The sequence below is a fragment of the Camelus dromedarius genome, chromosome 8 (genome assembly GCF_036321535.1).
Source record: "Camelus dromedarius isolate mCamDro1 chromosome 8, mCamDro1.pat, whole genome shotgun sequence".
NCBI lineage: Eukaryota > Metazoa > Chordata > Mammalia > Artiodactyla > Camelidae > Camelus > Camelus dromedarius.
In genome coordinates, this window is record NC_087443.1 from 56,713,365 (window position 1) to 56,737,362 (window position 23,998).

Genomic DNA, 23,998 nt, shown 5'->3' on the forward strand with positions numbered 1-23,998 from the left:
TCCCAGACAAGTATATCCCGCATGTAATCACCTAGTTATTGCATATTACCTACTCTACTAATGTATAGAAAAAAATGCAAACTGTCCATGTAAAACACGGCTTTAATAAAGCCAGTTTATTCATGAGGTCATGGGCACAAAGTTAACTTGGACCAAATGTAAATTGCATGTTTCTTCTAGAATAGCAGCTTGCTCCTTGAGGACTGACTGGCCTGCCTCAAGCCATTTCCTGGGAAGCTGATCCAATGGGGACTTAAAATCTCAATGGTGACCTCTTCCTGGGTCAGAGTTGGTTCGTGTTACATGCTCCTGAGGTCCCTGAAGACCACGTGCGCTGCATTGCGTCCAGCGGCTCCCATGACACCTCCTCCTGGAAGAGAGTTTCCCATGAACCAAAGTTGTGCTCATCCCCACTCCCCCTCTTCCTCCCACCCACCCACCCACACACACAGAGGCTGGGGCTTGCAGAGGCACCAGCAGAGCAGAGTGGGGATGCCTGAAGTGTGGTGCTGGGGCCGTGGCATCAGAAGCACCTGGGACGACTCTGAAGCCACAGCCTGGGCTCCCCTGCAGGCTGCCTGCCTCAGCGCTCCACAGAGGGGCCGGTGCACAGTCCAAGCAAGTGTCCTCCCCCACCCCAAGTCTGAGAGCTGATGGGCCAGATGGTGAGACTCTCTTCCCATGAAACTAGATTGAGGGGCTCGCTAAGGGCTTGGGGGGAAGACGTGGAAGTTCGGACCCTGTCTGGGAGACCAGGGCCCACATAGCTCAGAGGAAGCATCAATATGAAATGAGCATCTGTAGGGTTGGTTAGGCCTGGGATGGGGCAGGGAAATTTTTTTAAATTGAGAAACTGAACTTTGCTGATCATCCTCACTGGCCTAAAATATGGATGGGGAATTTAGGGACATGGGTCTCTCACAACCCATAATGGGAATTTGGAGAGATGGCTCCACTGGGACGTATCCCCAGACCTCACGAGGAGGAGGTATGAGCTAGCCTGTTTATCTCGGGGCACTGAGAATTCTCAGCTAGGGAAATGGCTTGTTCTCGTGGGAGCTCCTTGCCTCCCTCCTGCTCCCCTGCTCCCCTGTCTGCAAGCCTCTGACATCCCGCCAGCCCTCGCCACCCACACAGGTAGTAAGACCGAGGGTCACTCACCAGGATGGGCCCCACTTCCGCAGAGATACAGACCCTGGAGAGGGCTGCGGTAGCTGGAGTGCAGTGGCACAGGGCGGGCAAAGTACAGCTGGTCCAGGGCCATGGCACAGTGGAATACATTCTGCGGGAGGCAGGGCCACAGCCGTTAACACAGGAGTATTACAGTCCCCACCGCCTTCCCCTCCCCTGCTCTCCAAGGAAGGTTCTTCTTCTTCCAGGATGTTTTCTCGGGGTCTTATGACACAGAATGAGGAGGGGGAGAGACAGAGTAGGCACACGTCCTAGGGCTGGGGGTGAAGTTTCCTAGAGGCATTTTTCAAGAAGAAAGAAGGGTAGGGAGCATCTTCAGAGTGTGAGGAAACTGAATGGGGAAGAAAAGGGAGATTTTAAAGATTCTGCTGTGGACTATGAATCCCCCTCTCTCTGTTAGAAAACAGAGGAATTTGATTTATTTTGGCTGCTAGCAACATGCTTCTTTGGCCAAAATATCAATCTGAGCCTGGGCCCTGGGGGTCCAACCTCCTGCACGGTCACAGTAAATGGCAGACAAGGACACTGGGACTCGAGCTCAGTTCTGCTCCACTGGCCAGGGTCAGACCAGCCGAGGAGGGAGGCAGTGTGGGGTCAGGGGAAGGATGCACCTGAAGGGCAGGTCTGGACAAGGAGACCAACATCTGCTGGATGTCACCATGGGGATGGCCACTGGCTGCCCCTCATCATGTCCCAAACTGAGCTCGCCCTCTTCCCTCAAGTCTGCTCCTCTCCCGTCTTCCCTGCGTCTCCTCCCCATCCTCTGCCTCCAGGCAGTTGCTTTACATCACCTCCACCCGACCTCTGCACTCAGAGCATTACTGGGACCTCTCAGTCTGCTGCCCCAAGCTTCCTCCTCCATCCTTTCCCTTCACTTCCCACTGCCTGGCCTCCTCCCTCTCTATCTGGCCCAGTGGCTGCCCAATACAAATAAAACAGGAGCCACATAGTAATTTTAGATTTCCTAGTAACCACATTCAAACTTAAAAAGAAACTGGTGACATTAATGTCAATAATCTGTTGAATTTAACCCAGTAGATCCAAAATATTATCACTTCAACATGTGATCGGTATAAAAATTATTGGTGAGGCATGTTACATTTTTTTCATAGTCAGTCTTTGCCATCTGGGGTGCATTTTATACCTGAAGCACATCTCATCCCGGCCTGGCCGCAGTGAAACCATCAATAATCACACGAAGCTAGAGGCTGCTGTACTGGACTTGGCCCCCTCTCCTGTCCCCCTGCCTCCAGGCTCAGTGAGTTTTTGACAAGTCAGAGAGAAGTCGGAGGCCATGCTGCCTTAGGGAACAGGTCCCTCTGAAGAAAGCCAGATGGGAGAGGCTGACATGGACATTCAGGCAGAAGGGCCACAGTCCTGGCGGCCTGCTCAGCAGCGCTCCCTCTCCTGTCCGCGCCTCCTCACTCCCTTCCCCATTCCCTAGATCTGACCACTCCTCCACCCTCCCTGCTGTGGTCTCTGCCACTGTCCTCTCTTCCCCAGGAGGCTGGGTGTGACTAGATAAAGCCAAAGGGGTCTGCCAGGGAAGTGGTGCAGGGAAAAGGTAATGAGAGGCCCCCCCAGTCCTATACTCACCCCTCCAGGAAGCCCAAAGATTCTCTCCAAATCAGGGGGTGTGAGGACGTCTCTGCCCACCACGGAGCCCTTGAAGCCAGGGGCGTAGGCCTCGATGCAATCAAACACTGGGTGCCAAACACAGTGAAATGAGAGGATGTTCAGAGGAAGAAGAGGAGGCATTACAATTGTGCAGGTTGGCAAATTTATGAAAATTCATTAAACTCTACATTTAAAAGGGTTTTTTTCACATGCAAATTAATTCTCAATAAGCAAAACCCAGAAACAGTCCATAGCAAATTATTTATTTGCTACAAAGGCCTATGGATCTCAGGCTAGTCCAGCGTCCCACTCTTTCCCACCTTTTTACTCCAGCCCTAAACACAGACTTACCCTTGAATATGCAAAGATTTCTTCACCTCATTGCTCTGATCAAGTTATTTCTTTTGCTTGGAATGCCCTTTGCTGCCTGGCTGACTCCTATTCATCCTTTAAAACCCATCTTAAATTGTCCCCTCCTTTGGAAAGCTCTCCTTGTCTCTCTGGCTTCCTCCTTTGGTTCGCACAGTCCGTTGAACTGGAAGACTGGCTTATTAGTCTCCCCTATGGGACCTTGAGTAACTTGAGGGTAAGAATTGTGTCTTTTTGGCTTTCTTAGCCCAGTGCCTGATCCCCACAGGCACTCGTTACATTGACTGAGGTTTCCCGGGCATGCCTCTCCCCCTGGCACAGGTGTGAATCCTGAGTGGGGCAGTCAGGAGGAGAGGGGTCCACCTGGGCTGCACGGCCAGCTGTCACTGTGGAGACAGGACGGTTCAGCCCTCTTTACCTCTGTCTGCGTAAGCATTTCTCTCCAGCTCGTCCCAGGCCTTGCCTCCAGACAGTGTGTAGGGAGTGTATTGAGTGAAGAGGGAGATGACGTGGCAGCCGGGGGGAGCCAGGGTGGGGTCCAGCGAGGAAGGGATGCAGAGCTCAATTATAGGTCTGCATGCAACACGGGAGGGGAGAGGGTTGGGCCTGCTGGAGGAAGGGGCTAGGGAGCTGCTCCGAGATGAGAGGGCACCAGGGCTGGGCTGCTGATCTCTGTGAGGTGGCCTTTGCCTGCAAGGACTCAGGAACCACCAGGACCACCAGGACCATCCAGACCACCATGGGGTGTCCCTCATCCCTAGGCCCTCATCCCTGCCAGACCTCCAGGACCCGGCTCTCTCATCCCACCCCAGCCCCCCTGTGAATGTGCAGCTTGTCCCTGTTGCCCCCACCATACACCCTATGCTCCAACCAGGGGCTCCAATGTCTCCAGGGACCCCCACCTGTGTGAAGGCAGGCCATCCATGGCGTCTTCATAGGCCCGATGGAGAAGGAGGGTGTCCTCACAGTTGAGGTGGATGGTACACTGGTGATGGGGCAGTGGCTGGCCCCCGGGAGTATTGGGGGCTGCCAGGAAGTCAGGCAGCCTGTTAACAGCCACTGAGGGACCAAAGAGGAGGGTCAGGGCCCAAAGGCCTGTGTCCTCAGCCCCCCAGGATCCTCCTTCTCTACCTACCACCTGCTTACCCACGTGGTCGACTTGGAAGAAAAAGTACGAGAAAGTGTTTCACCTTCAAACTAGGGGGCAGGCTGGCGGTCAGGGACTAGAGCTGACGACGTAGGTGAGTCTTTCCCAGACCGGGAGATTTCTTACTCAGATAACACAGGGAGAGACTGCTCTGACATCTGTGAGTCTCCTACCGTTGATCTTGGTAACAGGTGACTGGATGTCCAGCTGGGAGATTCTCTGCACAAACTCCTCAGGAAGCCACTCCTAGAAGGAGAAGTTTCCATTCTGGGGTGGCCGAGGCCCCAAAGGAGCTGCCTTCCGCCTTTGCTGAGGCTGGTCCCTCTACTGCTGAAGATCCTCTCCCTCCCTCAGAGCTCAGCTAAACCACCTCCTCTGGGAAGCCCTCCTGGACCATTCCCACTCAGCGCTAACCATTCTATCCTTTACTCTCTGCCCGCAGTCCTGACTGTAAACAGCCCACTCCAGCTCCTGCTATGGATATGGCCAGTGGGCTGCAGCCCTTCTCCTCTGGTCTGCAAGCTCTTGGAAGTCTTGATGGTCTCAAAATTGTCTAAAGATTCTTTGAATTGATGTTTACTGAATTTTATTAATGGAATCACTTGGAAAAAGTGGTGCCTTGTCTCCAAGAATGACTGGGAGCTACTTGCCCATACACATATTGTCATATCTTTGGGGGACAGGGAAGGTGTGCTCAATTGCGAAATTGCCCCCAACCCCCGGCCCTCCCTGTATGCACACCCCTTTTTAATGTCCTTGCACTGTGACTCTGAGCTTGGCCATGAGACAGGGCTACTGCTGGCAAATGGGTTTCAAAGAGAAGCCTGGAAAGCACTTGCACGATTCAGTTTGCTCACTGTTGCCCTCCGCCAGACCCTGAGAACACGCTTGGACTAATGTGCTGGAGGACGAGAGACACAGGGAGCAGAGCTGTCAGCTTTAGACAGAGGTCCCCATCGTCCTGAGACCACCCTGGGCTCGTCATGGCCAGCAGAGCCCCAGGCACACACGCTAGGTCAGCCAAGGTCAGCAAGGCCCACTAGTGACCCACAGCTGACAGAAGATGCAGGTGAGTGAGCCCAGATCCCAGATCGGCCGAACTCAGCCAAGATCAACTAATTTACCCTACTTCGTGTGCTAACTCAGTATTTTTTGTTAGATGCCCAGAAGCTGTGTGGTTGTTATGCAACATTCATATGGCGATGGCTAATGGACACAAACGGTGAGAGTAGAGCTGGTTAGGAGGGAGAAGTCAGGGTGGTAGGAAAGTTGTAGAAATAACTCCGGTTGAAAGTCAGACTGGGGTTCTAGCTCTGGTTCTGCCAATCGCCAGCTGCCTGGCCTAAGTCACCTCACTTCCCTGGATCTTTCCCTTCACTTGTGAGGCGTCTTCCCTGTGGGCTACCTGCCTGTTAGGTAAGGAGAGAAGGACGGGCTTCTCACGTGCAGAGACCTGGCACCTGCACCTCCTACCCTGAAGCAGCCCCAGTTCCCTTGATCCCCCGAGTTCCAAGCCCCGCGTTGCAGACATTTTTCCCCCTCCCCAGGTCTCACCTGTGGCGTCAGCTTCAGGAAGGTGGTCTGCGGCGATGCGTTGGACAGCACCACTCTGCTCCTCACCTCCGAGCCGTCCTGCAGCACGACTCCTTGAACGCGCCCTCCATGGCTCACCTGCACCTTGGCCACTGTCTAGAGCCCATGGGAAAGAGGCCAGGACCACAGGAAGGGAAGTGCAGGTTGGTCTTGGAGGACTTCCGCTGTCTGTGTTTCTCCGACTCACAGCTTCCTCATCCCGAATCCCCCCAGCCGAGCTCTGCTGCCCTTTGGTGAAGCTTCAGCCCAGGTGTCAGGGGGTGACCACGAATTCAAAGGGGGTGGGCAGAAGAACTGGGAACTGGTTGACAGCTGCTTGGCCACTAACAGGCTGCAAAGCCAGAGACCTTTGATTCTAAGCCTGCCTTGACCATCAGTAAAACAAAGGACCCTCTGAATCCAAGATTCTGTTCTATTGTAGGATCATTGCCAAAAACAGGGTGAGGGTAGAGGGGCCATTCACCTTTTCGGTGAAGATACTCGCTCCATGCGCAGCGGCTGAGCTTGCGATGGCATCAGAGAGGGCACCCATGCCACCGTGGACATAGCCCCAGGCTCCCTGCATCCCCTCCAGACCCCCCATCACGTGATGGAGCAGCACATACCTGAGGACGAATCATCAGAATCAGTGGCTGCAGGATGGATTTACTCTCCCCTGAGTTCTAGGAGCAAATGTTCCCTCCCATCTGGTACCTTCAGTCTCTCCTTGCCCCACTCCGGCTATGTCCCACTAGCCTTTAAGTGAGCCCAAGACTCCTGTAAGAGCCCTTCACCTCCCATTCTACATCCTCTCCCCACGTAAACATCTAGGGGTTGGTTAGAGCTTTGGTTCCAACAATGTGGCGGCGACGCCTGAACTGGCATCTCCAGCTCTCTCCTGGCTTGAGCCTGTATGCCAGCTACCCACAGATATCTCCACTGGCATGGTTTTTGGCGGGCATCTTAAACCCATCCCGTTTCCCCGATTCCCTAACCTGTTTCTCCGTCAGTCTTCTCCACCCCAGTGAATGACACCTTCAGTTTCCAACAGAAACCTGGTGTCAGTCTTGCCTCCTGCTAGCCCCTCACTGCCTACATCCAATCAAGTGCCTCCCAAAGAACGTTCCCAGGCTCAGGTCCCTGCTGCCTCCTCCTTGGCCCAGGCCACTCTGTTCTCCTCCTTAAACTTCTATAGCAACATCCTCCTAACTGGACCACCTTCTCCCACTCTTTCTTCCCTGCCGACCTTTCTCCACATAGAACCCGGAGACCAGTCTCAAAACCCAGCTGTGCTCCTGTCACTTGGCTCCTTTCAAGCCTTCACTGGCTCTCCGATGCTCTGAGGGTGATGGCCAGTCTCCACAAATGGCCCCCAGGGCTCCTGCCAGCTCATCAGCCCCATCCCTCACCACGGCCCCCAGCCCCAGCACTCCTACCAAACCACACCTCTCTCCGTGCCTTGAATGGACCACACGGTCCACCCACAGCTCCTACATTTGCGCCGGCTGCTCCAGCAGCCTAGAAGCCCCTTCCTCCTTCACCCTTTGTTTAGCTAATTCTTCCTGTCCTTAGAATCTCAGATTACACATCTCTTCCTCATGGAAGCCTTCTCTGAGCCTGGACCACATGGTCCCCCTGCCTTATTTTCCCATCCTCACACTCACAGCCCTCCACTCCCACCGCTCGCTCTGTGCCTGCCTCTCCCAGCAGGACTTCAGCTCCATTCTCGACCGTCTCCCTAGCACCTGGCACAGATGAGTGCTCCACTAGTATTTATTGAAAGAATTAATGAAAAAACAAATGACTTAGAGGCCCATCTCACAAACTGGGCAGTAGCTAAGCCTTCCGGACACCCACAGAGAAAGGGACAGGAGGCCCCAGCTGGAAGATCCAGATTGGCTGTTTGATCACAAGAGCTTGGCCAAGGTGTCACAACGGCTGCCAACACCCCCTTTCCCTTTGCCCTGGGGAATCTGGGGCTGCTTAGTGTGGTTGAAAAACCACTTCCCAGGGTGTTCTTATCCCTTGAGAGTAAAGCCACACTGGCAGCTCCTAGATGCATCTTCCGGTGCACTGGAAACGGCCCAAGACCTGGCAGCATATTCTGTCCCCACAAACACACACACACACACACACACACACCCTCCATTTCTGCTCCTACAGGGGCTCATTAAATAGTCCCACAACGACAGCCTTCACTGTGTCTGACTGCCCCCTCTCGGATGAGGCTGTCAGCACACCCCCCACTCACAACAGGAAGGGCAGCTTCCCACCCACAAGAAGGTGTCTGTGTGTGCGGGTCCTGGAACTCGGGAAAGGATCTATGCAAGAGGGAGGGGCAACAGGGCCCCTGTGGGAAGGGAAGAGAAAGATAGATAGATAGATGATAGATAGATAGATAGATAGATAGATAGATAGAGTTGAGATGTCACAGTGGGAGGCAGGAGAGAGGCTCCTCTACTGAAGCACCAGGGAGGAGCGGCTAAGAAGGGAGAATATGGGGTGTCAGACAGCTCAGGCTGCAAATCAGCTCTGCCACTTACTAGCTGTGGGACTTCGGGGAGATAACTTCCCTTCTCCAAACCGCAACTCTCCGTGTTGCTTTGAGGCTTCAAGGAATCCTGGGTGAAGTGCCTGGCTCCTGCCTGACTCACTGGGTGAGCTCAATGGATGACAGCCATCGCTCTCGGCGGGGGATCTGCCCCACCTTGCCACCCACACTCACCCACTCCCCGGAATGCGGGGACTTGTCATGGCTCCAATCACGCCATCTGTTGCCAGAGTGGCTTTTAGCGGCTCGGACTCAAACCACTGATCCAGCACCTGGAGAGCAAAACGTCAAGGAGAAGGGCTTACCTTGGGAGGAGAGGCTGCCACACTGTGAGGTCCTGCCTGTGTCCGGGGAGCCCCTCACCTTGGCAATGGGAGCTGTGAGGACCTGGTAATACTGGGGCAGCCGGGCTCCCACTATGCGGCCTAAAAGAGGAGATCCACAAAACATAAACTGAGACAGGCAAGAAGGGAACACGCTGATCTGTAATGTATCTGCATCAGTTTCTTTATCTATAAAATGGGAATAATATTTTGTACCCTCAAGGGCTATTGTGAGGATTAAACAAGTTATATAAAACATTTGCAAGTCCACAGGCACTTTATACATTTTAGCTGTTAGAATTATTTGGGGGAAATTTTAAATTTGTATCTTGATCCCTTACTTTGAATTTTGTGAGGCCCCCTACCCTGGGATGCCATGGCTTGGCTAATCCATTCCTCTGATATAGATTCAAACTATCTCAGAGAGTAACTAGGCACTAGGACCTTGAAGGCAGGGATCGTGATCTCTAGGCATTGTAGCCCCAGTGCCTAGCTTAGTGTCCGGCACATAGCAGTTGCTCAATAAATGTTTACTACATGAATGTTTATTGCATGAAGCTCCTTGGACCGGTAATCTGAGAGGCAGTGCCTACTTTGGGCATTTGTGATAGATTCTACTGGCTCTGATCCTTCACCCATCCCCGTGTCTACACCCTTTGCCATGTAACTCTGCACTGCCTCCCACCCTAGCTGAGTTGACCTGCCCTGCTCCTTGATTCTGGGCTCATCCGTGTGATTTGCTTGGCCAGTAGAACATTTGCAACTGTGAAAAAGCTTGAAACTGGTCAGAAACTTGATACAGGCTGGCACCTTGGGTCTTGCCCTCTGTGCTTCTGCCACTGACGTAAGAAGGCCAGGGCAGGGGTAGCCTGCAGCTTCTGAGAAGAGGACGAGAGGCACCTGGAGAAGAGCTGCTCCAGCCACAAATACACGTGTGAGACCAGACCACATCAGCTGAGCCCAGCTGAACCATGCAGACACATGAGAAACAAATGGGTATTTTTAAGCCACTGGAGTTTTGTAGTTCGTTATGGAGCAATTTTGTGACCACAGCTAACTGATTCAGTATTTTTCTAGAATATAGAAGCTAAACTGGTCTTTGTCCCCTATAGGAGTGCTAGAAAATAATAGCAAGCTTGGTGAGGCTTTCCTTCTCATGCCAAGGGCAGACATCACTAATTCATCACAGATTTTTTTTTTCTTGCTGAGCCTAAATCTAGCATCCTTCTTGTATGGGGGCATCTCTCTAAACTCTCTGGCCACTATCTCTTATTCCAGCCATAGCTATGGTGACGAGCCCCATGCAGGCTTGGGTCAGTGTCACACAGCACAACCTGACAGCAGCTCACCTCCGACCTGGAAGATGCACCCCTTCATTTCTTCCCTGGGGCTTCTCTGGCACCATGACAGGACACCCACGGGAACCCATCTGGCCCCAGAGATGCACAACCCAGAAGTTAACGCCCATGCAGGAATTACTACCCTACAGGACAACCTCTGACCACTGGGGCACAGAACCCAATGGGTAAATGTTGCCTCTGTCTTCTATTGGGACCGCTTCTCACAGGCATTTTGTAAGTGGTGCCCTGCTTAGTAACACACCCTGGTGTTGACTTTCCCTCTTTCCAGATTCTCCTCCTTTCCCTGGGATCCCTCTTCAGAATGAACCACTTGTACAGAAGCCCTGGTCCCAGGCTCTATTCTTAGAGCACGCCAGGCTAAGACCTTCTCGCTTAAAGTGCTCCAGGCGGCCCCTATTAATTGATGGCAGTGGGCAGGCTGCCGTGAAGTCTCAGGCTTAGTCCAGCCATTGAGAAAATGGGCACAGCCACGTGAAGGCCCTCACATGCCCCAGTGCCTTCCCTGGGACTTACCCGCCTGCAACAGGGGCTTAAGGGTGGAGAGCGACTTGAGCCTCTGGAGCAGGGAGCCCCGCCAGAAGGCTTCCACATCCGCCGGGGCTGCATCCAGCAGAGGGTCAATGGCTAATGCCAAGCGACTCATGAATGCTTCATATTTGGGAAAGGCCTGGAAGAGAGCTCTGAGTCAGGGCCCTTCTGTCCCTGTGCTCTGCCCCCCATGCCGCCCCGTGTGGCCTGCTGCCTCTCAGCTGAGCCTTGATGGTTCCTCCGGCTTCAGGCTCACACGTGGCTCAGCCTGGCTGTGCTGAGTTACTCCCAGGTCTAGGTCCGTGCATGGATGTCCACCCTCAGGGAGGTCAGAGAGAGCGCGGGTGGGAGGGGAGCCACCAGGTGGTAGCAGGGACGAGGAGTTAATGCTGGTTGAGACTAGTCACCACGGAAAACCAGCTCGTATCCTAGGATGGGGCTGCCATAGTAAAACAAAAACCACTGAAAAGTTTCTTCTCTCTGTCTTGTCTTTCTATACATTCCTGGTAGAAGTAAGATCTCTTTCCCTGTATTCTAATACGTTGATGGTCCTTTCCTGGTCTGCAAGTCTCCCATGTCCTCCCGTCATCAGCAGAATCAGAAACTTGCCTACCTTCGCCCCTCAATCTCCCTCTAGAGAATCCATTTCAACACCCTGGTTACCACCCCACCCCCACCCCCACCCCTGGATGGCGACTAAGGACTAAGGAGCAGCGATGGACGCCTCTGCTACCTGAGGTCCTCCCTTAATTCTCAGCCCCAAGTTTTTAATGTTTGATTCATCTAGACTCATGGATATACTTGTGGAATTTTACCTGTTACATAAAGAAAAGTTCTGTATTAAGGTACACTGGAGAAGCCTTGATAAAAATGAAGTTAAACAGCTTTCTCTGCAGCAGGCCTTTAATGTGACACTGTGCAAAGATAAAACCAGAATTCAGGTTCCTTACTTTCCATGGGACATGGCCTCTGCCTCCTGTTCCTGTGGTCACAGCACGCATGGCCATAGCCACTGTCCTATAGGCCCAGGGACCTGACCTTGACCTAAATCCTCTCTGGTATGTCTGAGATGAATAGGATTGGGAGGAGAGGGTGTAGGCAGTGAACCCCAACCTACTGCAGGAAAGAATCACTTGAGAGGCACTTAAGAAAAAAACAAAGGCAAAGCTCCCCAAGTGGTCTGATCATCAGAGATGATGATCAGAGAGATGCTGTGTGCCTGGGGGTCTCTGGTTTTACCCAACACTAGATTAACACAACAAAAAGCAAAGCACGTGGATTGTATTAACCCAGGTTCTTCCTGTAAAATTGTCTCCATGAAGATATGAGTTAATGCTATGCCTTTAGCTTGTATCTAAGCTGGGTACAAAAATTGGCAACTCAAAAAATCTTTTTATATCTGCAAAACCAATCACATCAGCCCTGTTACATTCAATGACTCATCTAGACAATGCTACCCAACACATTCCTTCCAATGCGATTCCAAGAAAAAAAATGTGCCTTCTCCATCAGATGTGTGCACTTCCTTTCATGAGACCTGCACGCCTTTTTGGACACACTCTTGCCTTGGGCTGCCAGGGGATGATGCCAAAGGGAATGAGTATTATTACAACTCTCTTGCCCTAAATTCCTGATCCAGTCTATTTTATCCTTAATTGTCTCTGATCCTCCCTTCATCCTTTTTTGGCTTTCATGTGCTTTAATATTGATAACCACCTGGAATTCTGTCTGAAAGCAGGAGAGGTAGAAAGCACAGACAGTATAAGGACATGTCGGTGGATTCCCCCTTTGAAATTCAGCAGGTGGAGGCCACCGGAACAGTGGCCTCATATTGAACACACCCATGTTTGAAAGTCTCCAGTGCCCACTGGTCTCCATCACTGTCCTCCATCCCTTCCTGTTGGCAGTGCCCAAGATCAAAGGCTTGCACTGGCTGGGCCCTCCTAGGGTAAGTCGGGTGGCCTGTCCAAGCTCCTGTGGCCTCTGGACAACCGGCTCCAGGACAACTCCAACCAAAACCACCTCCTTTCCAGAGTGGCCTCCAGGCTGAGACAGAGGAGGAAATCAGTCTCCGGTCACTTTCCCTACCTCGGCATCCTTTCGGGAGAACTGGGCGATCTGCTTCTGGTTTTCTGCCATGTCTGTGCCCAGCAGAAGGGACCTGGGCACCTTGCTCCCGGCACTCTCTTCCAGCATTGGGGTGAAGGAGTGGGGGTTTCGAAGATGAAGCCTCAGCCCATGTTTCTGCAGAACAGACAGCACAGGTAACATTCGAAGGGATCTGCCCTTGACCCTTCTCTGCCTGTTTGTGTGAGCACTCAGGTACTGCAGACAGGTTCCCAAGGCATGTGGTCCTGGCTCCTATTTTTGACATAAGAGTATAACCCAGGCCCCCTACAGCAGAGCTTACCACACCGTGCGGTGCTACCCAGTGCTGGGACTGTACCAAGGTTTACAATGGTTACATCACAGCGGCTCTGTAAATACATCATCCTCATTGTGCAGATGCAACAACAGAAGCTCTGAGAAGTGAAATAATTTGTCCAAAGTCACATGGGGAAGTGGATCCTGGTTTCAAAGCCACATCCCTGCAACTCCAAAGCCCTGACCCTCAGTGCTAGTCTGTAACTGCCCTCATTTCAGAAGTAAATCATTAAAATTTAGAAAGACACAACAAAACCACAGTTATGTGAAAATCCAAACCTACAAGGCAGATGAATTATTCACCTCAAAAAAGTTTTATTTACTTTGCAGACTCATTTACTCCAGGGTCACTTTAAGTGGAAGTTCCGCTGAGGCATTTAAAACATGATTTGATTCACAAATACTTGACGAGGGCACCGCCTGTTCCAAGAGCACATCCACTTTGTCAAAGAAGGTGGAGATAAAACAAGAGGGGCCTGTGCTGCCCCCCAAGTAAGACTGGCTGTTCCCACTGGAGACTTTCTTTTTCTTAAACCACTTTATCAAGGCCTGACTGACATACAAAGTGCTGTGCGTGTTTAATGCATGCAACTTGATGTATTTGGCCTCTAAAGACTTCTTTCCCCAGACACCTGGCCCACTTCCTCACCTCTTTGAGGTCTTTGCTCAAATGTCGCCTGAGTAGCAAACGCCCTCCACACCCTCAGCTGCCTGTCCCCTCTCAAAAGCACTTTATTTCTGCTTTATTTCTCTCAAAAGCTCTTATCACCACCTGGCTCATTGCGAGCTTCGTTTTTCTCCATCTCCCCAGGTGGAATGTAAGCTCTACGCGCTCAGAAGCACAGTCTCCTTACTCAGCGCTGTATCCCCAACATCTAGAAATGGTACCCTCAGTGCCTAGTCTGTTGACTGCATAAATGAATGCCACGTCATAGACAAGATACCATCCCAGAGGACAGAAGTGAGATCTGTGAGCGGAAGTTTTAGGAAAACCTGAGAAAACCAAAAAAGACTTGTCCAGTAATTACAACAGAAGCTTCCCTGAACCACAGAAGTTCCTGATGGCAGGACCACCACGGCTGACTAGTCTGCGGAGGTGAGTCTGAATGCTGGTGGGGGCCGGGGCCAGGTCACCTGCAGGAGCGTCTCTAGCACTGAAAGGGGAAGTTTCTTTGATTCCAAATTAGAGGAATGTCAGCTCAGTTCCTCTTGACACAGTGAACTCTTTATCACCCGGGAGACATCCTCAGTTCCTCTTTGTCTCTCACCCTTGGCATCCCAACTGTCACCAAGCCTCAAAACTCAGCCTCCAGACCTTGTCCATGTCCCCTAATCTCCACTGCCCTGACTCAGCCCAAGCCACCATCTTGTCAACCACCCTGCGACCACAGCTGCTTCCACCACAGTCCACACCACCCAGCAGGTGGATTGACCTTATTAATTTCAAACTTTCAATTTAGGGCAACACTGGCGCTGAAGTGCCATCAGCTTTGTGTACAGCCAGCACAGAGGACCCTTTTCTCCGAGGGGTGGTGACAGAGGCCCCGAGCAGGTAAGCTGAGTGGGCTTCAGGAATGCGTGACTGCGTTGGCTGGTCAGAGAGGCAGTGAGGGGTGAAAGGGGACAGAGCAGGCAAGACTGGAGACCAAGGTGGAGCTAAGAGGAGTAGATGAGGGCAGACTGTGAGTTCACGGGATGCCCTCAAAGTGAACCAGGAGCCTGAAGACATGAAAGTCCCCGAGTCCGATTCCTGTTCAAGCTGCCAAGGACGGTGACAGGCTCTCAAGGGTAATGAGGGCAGAAATTGGGTTCTGGGTCCTGAGGCAGCTTTGTAAACCCAGATGCCTTAGGGTCCTGGCAGGTTTCCTATGGGGCCCAAAGAGGACCCCGGAAGTGATGGGGCAAGACAGAACTAGGACCCCGCCAACCCATATAAGGTGCCAGCCCGTGCAGGTGTGTGGGAACATGGGCCTGATGTTGACAACGCTTGTTCTTGGAGAAGTCTGATTTGTATGTGAAATTTCCCCATTTTTAAGACACTGGGTGCAGACAAAGGCAGTCTGTGAGCAGGCACCAAGGAGACCATGGGGAATAGACAAACCCTCCAAGGGGAGAACAGCAGCTGTCCGCCCTCCCAAGCCCCCAGACAATGGAGCAGGCGGACACACACACACACACACACACACACACACACACACACACTGAACCTTCAGCTCCAGCTCAGTGTAAATCTGCGGCCGCAGCAGGCTGAGGAGGTAGGATGCTCGGGAAAACTTAAATCCTGAAAACAAATGGAACAAAGACACTCAGCAGTGGTCACCAGTGGTCATCCCCCACGCCCCTCACCCCACCTCTCAGGCTCACCTGGGATTATCTCCTCGGTGACAGCCGCACCTCCGATCACGTGGCGTCTCTCGAACACAGCCGTGTTCACCCCCAGTCTCTGCAGGTAGGCCGCCTGGGGTGGGGGGCAGACAGGGCCCTCCCTTTATCCCTGGAGGCCGACCCGCCGCTCAGAGTCCTCACCACCGGGCTGGCACAGGCTGTTTCTGCCTCTGAGATGCTGTTCCCCTCCCTGCCCCATCAATTCCCACTGCCCCAGACCTCATCTAAGACCTGCATGACTGCTCCTGCCCCGCACCTCCCAGCTGAGGGTGACCTTCCCTCTTGCAAGGCCTGGTGCCTCTGTGAAGTCATGCCAAAGCCGTCTCCAGGGTTCGCCCTCCACACACGCCCGAGGCGGCCCCAGGAGCCAGCCTTGTGAGTGCTGAGCCCCACCTCCCGATTCTGCTCCCCTTCTCTCTTTCTGCTGGGGCGGCCCCAGGACCTAATCCATCCGGCCTCAGTTCCCGCATGTGTAAAAATGGTGCTGCCGCTGATAACCCTCACTATGCCTGCTTCTTGGGGCTGTTGTGGGGATGCTCTGAGCTGGTCCCTAGAAGGGGCTTACACAGGGCCCTTGGCACAGAGGACGTGCTCCATCAGTGGAGCTATGATTATAACACAGCTTTATTTGGGGGAACAAATGATGCAGGGGTTTTTATTCATTTTTCTCTAGCACTAGTGGGAAATCAATAAATACTTGTTGAACTGAAATCGTCCTGAGTCTACAGACCTAAAATGCTGGTCGTCCCACCACCATCACCAAGGTGACAGGTGGGATGGTGTAACTCAGAAGGAAGATTTTTTAAAAAGCTCATTTGGCGACTACTGTGTGCCAGACACTGTGCAGGCATCATCTCATACAGTCCACCCATCACCCTAGAGGAAGGCACAGTGAGTCTCCCCATTTCCTAGATGATGAAACCAAGGCTCAGTGAGGCTAACAGCTCAGGATCCCAGAGCTGATGAGTAGAGGTGTCAGGAACTGAACCCAGGCAGTCTGGGCCCAGAACCTACACTCCTGACACATCCTAGTAAGAAAGGAAAAAGAGCAGCCCTGACATGACATTTGGAAGCTGGCCTGGCCTTCAGAGGCAAGTCGTGTTTTTCCTATTAGATGTGAACAATCTCAGAATGACGACCTCAGACAAGGGCAGTCTGAGACCACGGCAAAATGAGGCACAGCAAGCCCACGTGCAATTTTGTCTAGACACAAATGAAGACACGGTCTCTGGGCTGCCACAAAATACCAAACGCCCCCTCTCTGGGCCGAGATGAGTGATGGCCACTCTGCACGGTGACCGCTGTCCTCGCGCACGGTTTACAGAGACGCCCAGTCACAGGGCTGCCCCCTCGGAGCGTATCCAATCTAGAGCAAAGCCCGACTTCCTCAGGCTCTCCCCGAACCGCCCAACCAGAGAGCACGTCCTAGAACGGGCTCTTCCTGACACCTTCCTATCCTGGGAGGCCCCGCAGTTCCCCATGGTGCGCACTCTCCCCACCCAGCTGGAGGAACGGCAGGGCTGTGCCTGGGTGTGCCCAGGACCTGGGACAACAGGTCACCCACTGTGTAAGGCTTTAGGAGCCAGGCCCTTGGGGCACATCACCTATCGACTCCCTTCACCACAGTTCTGTGAAGTGTGCAGTTTTATTCTCACTTTACTGTGGCTCAGAAAGATTAAATGAGTCGCCTTAACCTTCACAGAAGGAAAGCGGCAGAGCTGGGAGACAAACTCAGGTTTGTATTAATATAAAATCAATGTTTTAAATCATTGATCAGTTAAATAGTGTCCCCTGTGAAAGGTTCAAGTAACACTGATATGACAGGGAAGGTATTAAGACCCGACACAAGGCAGGGAGGGTATAGCTCAAGTGGTAGAGCGCGTGCTCAGCATCATGAGGTCCCGGGTTCAATCTCCAGTACCTCCTCTTAGTAAGTAAATAAGTAAACCTAATCACCTCCCCTCCCAAAAAGGAAAAAAGACCCAGCACAAGTCTCATGGCTCCCCCACAATGCTAAGTCACTGCACTCCTGTTCTAGAGCCACCCCTGCTTCAGGAAGATGTTCCCTGCTTGTCCTGTGGCCTGAACACCCTCTAGCACACACTACGGCCTCCTTCCTAGGAGTACGCGGACTCAGGTTTGAGAAGCACAGCCTGCGGGTAACCCTGGCCCAGCTCAGCTGTGCGGTCAGAGCACCCCCAGCTCCAGTTACCTGATCCCCAGGCTCCAACCTGCCTCCCAGGCTATGCCCATTACACGCTTTCCAAGCTATTTATCATCTCGCTTTTGAACGCTCCCTGACTCTCCCAAGGTCATGGGGGAAATCCATGAGCATTAAGGAGGAAAGGCCGGGGGCCCCTGTTTTCCCCCTTAATGACTGCAGAGTCCATTCGAGCCAGCACCAGGGTGAGAGGACTAGCTGGCTTTTCTTTCTCCCCTGTGGTCCTCATCCTGCTGGCTTCCTTACACTGCTGAGAGCCACACACCCAGGGGCCAGTGAAGTGGGTGGGAGGGGGAGGGACTCACAGCCACCAGCCCGTTGTGTCCTGCAACGAGACAGAGGGGAGGGGAGGAAAGCAACAGGGGTCAGTGGGCAGACACATTCCTTGAGGAGGGTGGCCATCCACCCCTGTCTCCATGCCCGTGAGGTCCTAGAGAGCAGGCAGAACTTGGGAACCCTCTTGCCTGTACCTGGATGTTGGAACAGAATCTAGCTCGATGCTGCAAGACACCCAATTTGTCGGGAATCAGAAAACACTGATTCTTGCCCTGGATTGAAAACAGCCCTGTCACCTTGGCTTGCCCAGTGGCTGGTGCTGGAGTAGGGACAAGGAGAAATCCACAGTCATCAGATGGAAGGTATCCCACGAAGCCTCCCATTGCTGGGCTTCCATCACTTCCCTTGGGGATGAGCAGGTGACTGTCAGAGGGCGGGTGACAGGGACGGGAAGGAGCATGGCCGGTATCTGGATGCTGGGCATTCCTGGCTGGCATGGAATTACCAGCTGTCTAGTGAGTGCTGGTCACGTGGACGGAGCTGCCGAGCATGGCTTGTTTTGCCCAAGTGTGGCTCCCATCAGTGCCCCAGAAAGCTTTAGTCACATGGGGCATCTCTGTCAGTTCCCAGTGTTCCCCAAATAAAACAGGAACAGTTCAAAGTGAATTAAACACACCCGGCTTCAGTGGGCACTAGAGTAGCCAGGTGTGCTTCAGAGGTGCCAGCTTATTGGGCAGATTTGTCTGTATTACAAAGTTTCTTTCCAAAAATTTTAGGTGGGCTGCCCGTGGGGTAGGAGCCCTGAACTTGGCTTGGGATCCGGTTTCACACCAAGCCCTCTGCTAGCAAGTGCCTCTCCAGCTCTGAGAAGCTTCAGGACCACCTGAGAACTCATGTAAATGCTGATTCTCAGACCCCGCCCCAGAATCTACTTAGCAGGTTCTGGGCAGGGACCTGGAACCGACTTCTCACAAGCTCCAGGTCATCCTGATGCAGGTGGTCTCAGACTCACAGGCCGAGCACATGGGCCCTTGGGTTGGGGCCGCCCCCCTTCCTTACTCTCAGGGTAAAAAGCAGCGGCTGGAGAAGCCCTTGTTTTCAGGGAGGGGGCCAGGCCTCGCCTGGGACACTTGGCACACGTTTCTCCTCGGTGACAGAGGGTCACTCTGAGTCGTCAAAGATGTCACAAGATATGTTTTCTGAGCGCCAACCTGAACCCAAATTGCCTTAAATAGAAGACTCAACCATTAATTTGACAAACATCCACAAACGAGAGGCGGCAATGACCCACGGGATGGATTTCTCATGGCTGAGCTGATTTTGTTTTCCGTTTTCCACATAGACTCCCAGAATTTTCGAGGTCATTGAGCCATTTTCTCATTCGTTAAAGGAATCTCTGAAATGGAGTGTTAAAAACCTCTTTGACCGTGATTGATCCACAGGAAGAAATGCATTTCACTCTGTAACCTGGCACCCAACCCCCCACCCCACCCCATATAAATGTGTTTCACAGAACAAAAGTTTCAAGAGCTAATATTAAGTTATCATGTGATAAACATGTGATAATCTATTTGATTACATACTTCACTGAAAATACTGGTTGCCACAGTACTATTTTTAGGTGCTTTTGAAAATTTTCTTAAGAAAGTTTTAAAAATAAGCGGGACAGGACTTATGAATGGACTGCAGCCTGAAGTTTGAAAAGCCCTGCTCCCAAACACATATGATAGATTAAAGGCAGATGGTCCTGGGCTCATCCTGGCTTCTGCATATGTAAAACACAGGGGCCGCTGGACCTGCACCGTTGCAGGGGGAGTAACCAGTAATACACGTAAAGTACCAATCCCTCAGCAGACCACAATACATGGCAGCTATTTGTCTTTTAATCAATGCTGATCATAAATCTTGGAAAACTAATAAAGGCTTCCAGGCAACGGGGTCCAGTTCAACGATCAGATATGAGCCCACAAATGAGCAAACAGACCTCAAATGACAAAGGGTGAGGATCCAACAGCCCAGGACACTTGACCATTTCCCACCCCCGGTCCCGGCTGAGCCCTCCTGTGGCCTCTGGTGACCTCTCCTTTCCCCCCCAAAAGAGTCCTAAACTGCGGGCTCGGCTAACTTCCGGGCCTGACTGCAGGGTTCCTTAGGCAGCAGGCACGTGGGGCTCTGGAAAGAAGCTGCTTTGTATGTGGGTTCCTGAATGTGTGGCCTGCTGCTCAAAGTGTTGGTTAGGTGTGCTGACCTCCTCTGAATCCCAGTCACCAGGGACGGGGCCCAGGAACTGTGTTTTAACAGGCTCCTTGGGTCATTCTTAGGCATATTCAAATGGCGAAATCACTGTCCTTTTCAAGGTGGCTTCCAGGTTACTGGTGTGACCTTAGGGAGTAGAGATAATTATTATCTTAGAAGATGCCAGCTGTCCTTCACGCAGGCCAGAAAAACCTTCAAACCAGGCTTCCTGTTATGGTTAGCAATTTGAGAAGCAATGTCGAGGAAGAACTCATGCCCGAGACACCTACTTGTGGGAAATTCACCCGGACGTGAAGCTTGTCACGTCCTGACTGTTTTACTGTGTTTCCCCGCAGTCTATGCTGTCGCGGTTATTTATGGCTATGTACCCTTATGGGGTCCGTGCTGTGTGTTTCTCTCCCAAATTCACGTTCAGTGACGTCATGTTGGTAACTTGAAAATGGCCACAGTTTCAAGTGGTAACTTGAAAATACATACGATGGAAATTCGCAAACATTACACACCAGGGCTTGATTTATTATTTTTTTTGGTTGTTACCCGTAAGGAAGTGATGGAGAAAATGCTAACAATGCAGATTAAGCTTAACAGCAGTTATGTCTTAGCTGCCAAATTGTGAAATAGTGCAAAAAGTTGAGGAACGTTTCTCCCAGCATTCTAAAAATATTTGATTGAGCGAAGCTTCCTGTCATTTAAGAAGTTCGGACATTAATCTTCGTTGTCTCACTTGCATTCTGCTCTTCAAAGTAAATGAAAATATCAAACAACATTCCTTTCGGAACTGTTCTCATTTGTCAATTGCAACCATAGGTTGGTTACTGAGTTTGGCAAAAATCACAGGAATTTGATAATGGATTGGCTAACTGGAATTCAGAGTATTGTATATTTTATCTGTAAATTTGTGTGCCACACTTATTTCAGTATTTACAATAACCTTATGCATGGATACATATGCACACATTTTACCCTGGAGAGGTGACTGGTAAACATTTACCAGCACACAACTGTTCTTGGTATGTGTAAAGATGAGGAAATGCCCAAACAGGGACGCAGCTTTAAAGTTGTGTGACGAGCATGTTCTTCCAGTCCTGTCATTGTCTCTCCATAAAAACCCAGTTGGAAAAAATGTCACAAGTTGGAATTTGGGGCCCTTGGGTGTGAATGCAAGGCCCCGAGGAAAGGCAGCCCGATCCCAGTCTGCAGCCTCACACGCTCGCGGGAGAGTCCGGGCCGCGCAGCCTGGCGCTCAGTAGTGGGTAGCGGCTCCCTGCAGCAGGTCCCCCATGCCCAGGTGTGCAGGACAATGGGGGGCTGTCACCCTCGGCGGACAAGCAGTAGGATCTCTGGGACTCATTTCTACTTTTTCCTAACTCCCTTTTATGTAACGACTGCAGAGTCTGTAGGGGCAGTCTCAGTGGTCAGGTGGTGGTGACCGGAACACAGGGCACCCGGGGCAGCTGGATTTCCCAGATCTGTTGTCCCAGGGCTCTTTCTTTCCAACCTTTCTGGACCATATGCTTTCCAAGAAAGTGGCGGCAACCAGCTAATTTCACAGGAGATACATGGAAACCCGAGCTCATCTAGTCCTTCCTGATCAATCTAGATGGGAAAATTCGAGCCCAGAGAGGGCAAAAATCTGCCCCAGGCCACACAGCAAGTCCACGGCAGAGCCAGCCCCAGAATGCCGGTGCCTGCTCACAAACACAGTGGGCTTTTCACATCAGCACCTGCTCTTGCCCCAACTCCTGGTCAGCTTGTGCCCAGAGCAGAGGAAGGGGAGGGGTGGGGGATGGGGCCCCTCCAGGCTTCTGAACAGGGCTGCCCTCCTGCCCCTCAGCCCTGGCCCAGCCTGCTTTACCTGCTCCTATCACCACTGCATCGTACTCAGGCTTCAGGCGTCCCCTGGTGTACGAGTGAGCTTGTCTCCAAGCCGAGAAGGGAGAGGCACCCATGGCCCTGCTGAGCCCTCGGCCACAGGCAGCCATTTCTGCCCCGGACCAGGCCTGGAATTTGTGCCTCTCCAGGCAGGGGGAGGAGCAGGGAGAAAGCAGGAAGTTACGGCCCAGCTGCCGTACTTGGCCTCCGGCCACGACTGAACAGAGGACACTGAGCTGCTGCCGTGCTGCCGCCTGGCCCAGTTTGCACCGGGCAGAGTCGTGGGACGTCGCCTGTTAACTGGGCAGAAATCATGCCGCCTCCAGGCCTCCGGAGAGTAATCACTGTGCTGGTGATTCTCCAGGGAGCCATGCTGCCCCTCACGAAGGCACTGAGGCTTGGAGAAGAGTGAGTGAGTGAGTGAGTGAGTGAGTGAGTGAGAGAGTGAGTGAGTGAGTGAGTGAGTGAGTGAGTGAGTGAGTGTGTGTGTGTGTGTGTGTGTGTGTGTGTGTTTTCGCGCGTGCATGCACACAGAGTGAGTGTTCCGAATTAAATGTCCAGGATGAGCTGGGGGTAGGAATCCAAGCAAAGAAGAGACAGAGTCAGACTCAGCTCCAACTCCCTGTCCTTCTGGTCTGGAGAGGGTAACTGCTCTAAACCCACAGCAGGCTCAGGGACCCACTGCCTGGAGGCCTGTGGGGCAACCCCTCAGCCCGGCTGTGCCGGAGCCTCAACAAAACTGCAGGGGTCCACACCTGCTGCTGGGGCCCCTTGAGCATCTCGCGTCCTCACCCAAAGGCTTTAAACACTGTCCACTTCACAGGCTGCTGCAAAGCCTGAAGGGTCTGGGGGCCAGTCCAGTCGCCTGTGACTCTTGGGGTTCACCATTTTCTTTTGAAGGCCCAAATATCTCTCTTCTGTCTTTTGGCATTTTTTCCATTTTCCAAGAATCCTCAAGGATTAAAGACAACATCTGTAAATACCCTCAGCTACGTGCTCACCGTCCTTGGCCTGTCCTGAATTAGAAGCTTCTTAGCTCCCTGCCCATTAGTTAGGCTGTTCGCCTTGTGGGAACAGAGCACCGTAGGGGTTGGGAATTCCTGTACTGCTCTGACATCTGTCAGTGTTCTAGAAACCTGCTATTAGAAATGCATCTCGAAATTAGCAGAATTTGTGGAAAAGTGCCCCTGGGTAAGAGGGATTCCTGGGGACCTTATTCTCGACTCAGACACCCCTCCACATGCCACAGAAGGTTTACGATGCGTGTGCCTCTGCTAAAATCCGATTCATGATCTTTCCCCAGTGTTATTTATAACACTGAAAAACTAGAGGGGTTGGTTAAACTAGATGTCATATCATGCAGCTGCTAAAAATTAGGGGAAAATATCAGGTGACAGAAGAGAGGACCCTGAACAGCGCTGGGCTCCTAGACTTAGATATTCCCCTTGGCTCTTCTGTATTTCCATTTCCATCTGTAAAGTCACCATATTAAGGGGGAAGGCAGTCCCGGTCACTATGACTGTCCCTCACTGCCACCGCCTGAGAACTTTAGCCCAAGTTGTGGTTCTAGCTCCTTTGGTACCTCTGTGCTCCAAGATGTTTACGTAACAGGAAAGAACAATCGTCTTTGCATGAATTTTAGCTCAAAACTGAAGGCCCTGCGGCCCAGCCTCTGTCTGTGCGTCACACGTGACCCAAGCGTTGCTGCACCGTGCTTACTTCTGCCACCGTCATCGCTTCTCTGTCCCCGCCGCGGCCCTTTGGAGTCCAGTGCTCTCGTGGGCACTTGTCCTTGTGTCTGTTCTGGTGGGCGTACTCCTAGGTTAGAGGAGGAGCTGTACCCGTTGGGTAGTGTTCTCAATCCAGGACTGTCTGGGAAGCTTTGAAAAACCTCAAAGCCTGGGA

The 23,998-nt window shown here is 52.2% G+C and overlaps 1 protein-coding gene across 2 annotated transcripts; it reads right to left on the bottom strand.

The window, feature by feature from the left end:
* Nucleotides 1-84: 84 nt before the first annotated feature.
* PYROXD2 (pyridine nucleotide-disulphide oxidoreductase domain 2) lies at nt 85-22,826 on the bottom strand. 2 transcript variants are annotated; one of them, XM_010974407.3, is made up of 16 exons: nt 22,077-22,823; nt 17,995-18,014; nt 15,448-15,541; nt 15,291-15,364; nt 12,748-12,903; nt 10,645-10,798; nt 8,811-8,872; nt 8,622-8,719; nt 6,381-6,522; nt 5,879-6,013; nt 4,498-4,570; nt 4,080-4,236; nt 3,596-3,750; nt 2,788-2,894; nt 1,162-1,282; nt 85-370 (listed from the first exon to the last, which is right to left on the bottom strand). In XM_010974407.3, the coding sequence occupies exons 1-16, from the start codon at nt 22,201-22,203 to the stop codon at nt 300-302; spliced, it is 1,746 nt and encodes a 581-aa protein (XP_010972709.2). In that variant the 5' UTR covers nt 22,204-22,823; the 3' UTR covers nt 85-299. The 2 variants fall into 2 exon arrangements, with proteins under 2 accessions (XP_010972709.2, XP_031317434.1); XM_031461574.2 differs by lacking the exons at nt 3,596-3,750; nt 4,080-4,236 and having other exon boundaries at nt 22,077-22,826.
* Nucleotides 22,827-23,998: the final 1,172 nt, after the last annotated feature.